Consider the following 1,055-nt stretch of genomic DNA (forward strand, 5'->3'; position numbering starts at 1 on the left):
GACTGGGGCCAGTTTACACTGTGGCAGCAGGGTAAAGTATAATTAATGTATAATATAAAAATAAATTTTTTTTATATAATTGCACTGGATATACATCCATCCACCTGTTTTGTAACAGCTTGACCTGTGTAGGGACATATGGATTTTAGCGCATAACCCAGGATTTTCTTTTTAGTGGTTCTTGCTTTAAGGAATTTAACATGTAATGCAGAATTTCACATTTTTTTACTCCTCCTCAGGTCGAAAGGTTGCTGCTTCATGTCAGTACGTCCCTAAAACCTGTGGTTTGCTGGAACGTTATGCAGAGGCCACAAGCTGCAAAAGAGGCCAGGTCTGTCCAGAAATCATATATATATATATATGTAGCTTTACCATGTCTCCTTTTTACAGTGCTCATTTTTGTTTATTAAATATTGCCTACTCATTTATATCTTCCTCTTTTAGATAAAATTTTCAGTAATGCAAGCTGGTACTCATGTATGGCCTCACACTGGTCCCACCAACTGTCGTCTACGAATGCATTTAGGCCTCGTCATCCCTTCTAAGGGATGCAGGATCCGTTGTACAAACCAAACCAGGTCAGTTAAATCAGAAACACAAGTTTACACACGTCCATTAAAACTGCATCGACTACAAAGCTTTTTAAAATGTTTCACTGTTGAAAAACCCAATTCCACTCAAACTAGTTGGTCGCTAGTATTTAAATGAACGCTTGACGAGCATCAAACGTAAATAAGGATTGAACCTTGGATTTATTGGTTTAATTTTATTAATTGATTATTTTTGGAATTTATGACATGGCTTTTACTGTTGCATTCAGTAAACGATGATTGTCTTTCAGGGAGTGGGAGGAAGGAAAAGTGTTAATATTTGACGACTCTTTCGAACATGAAGTCTGGCAGGAAGCAGAAAGCTACAGACTCATCTTCATTGTGGATGTCTGGCATCCGGAGCTCACCCAAGTACAGAGGCAGACTCTGTCACCAATATAGATGACTTGTTCAGAAAGTTTTGAGAAGTAGGTCAACCGCCAATCGAAGTGACAGATTTACTGT

The 1,055-nt window shown here is 38.3% G+C and overlaps 1 protein-coding gene across 1 annotated transcript in view; it reads left to right on the forward strand.

Moving 5' to 3' along the window:
- The window catches only part of LOC122349803 (aspartyl/asparaginyl beta-hydroxylase-like), a gene marked incomplete at its 5' end in the record, with an annotated part of 3,669 nt that extends 2,620 nt beyond the window's left edge, over window positions 1-1,049 (forward strand). Inside the window, 2 exons of the mRNA XM_043245974.1 lie at window positions 445-578; window positions 842-1,049. Of these exons, the coding sequence (XP_043101909.1) occupies window positions 445-578; window positions 842-992 (285 nt within the window). The remainder of the gene's footprint in view (window positions 1-444; window positions 579-841) is intronic.
- Window positions 1,050-1,055: the final 6 nt, after the last annotated feature.

Source organism: Puntigrus tetrazona, chromosome 7 (genome assembly GCF_018831695.1).
Source record: "Puntigrus tetrazona isolate hp1 chromosome 7, ASM1883169v1, whole genome shotgun sequence".
NCBI classification, from domain to species: domain Eukaryota; kingdom Metazoa; phylum Chordata; class Actinopteri; order Cypriniformes; family Cyprinidae; genus Puntigrus; species Puntigrus tetrazona.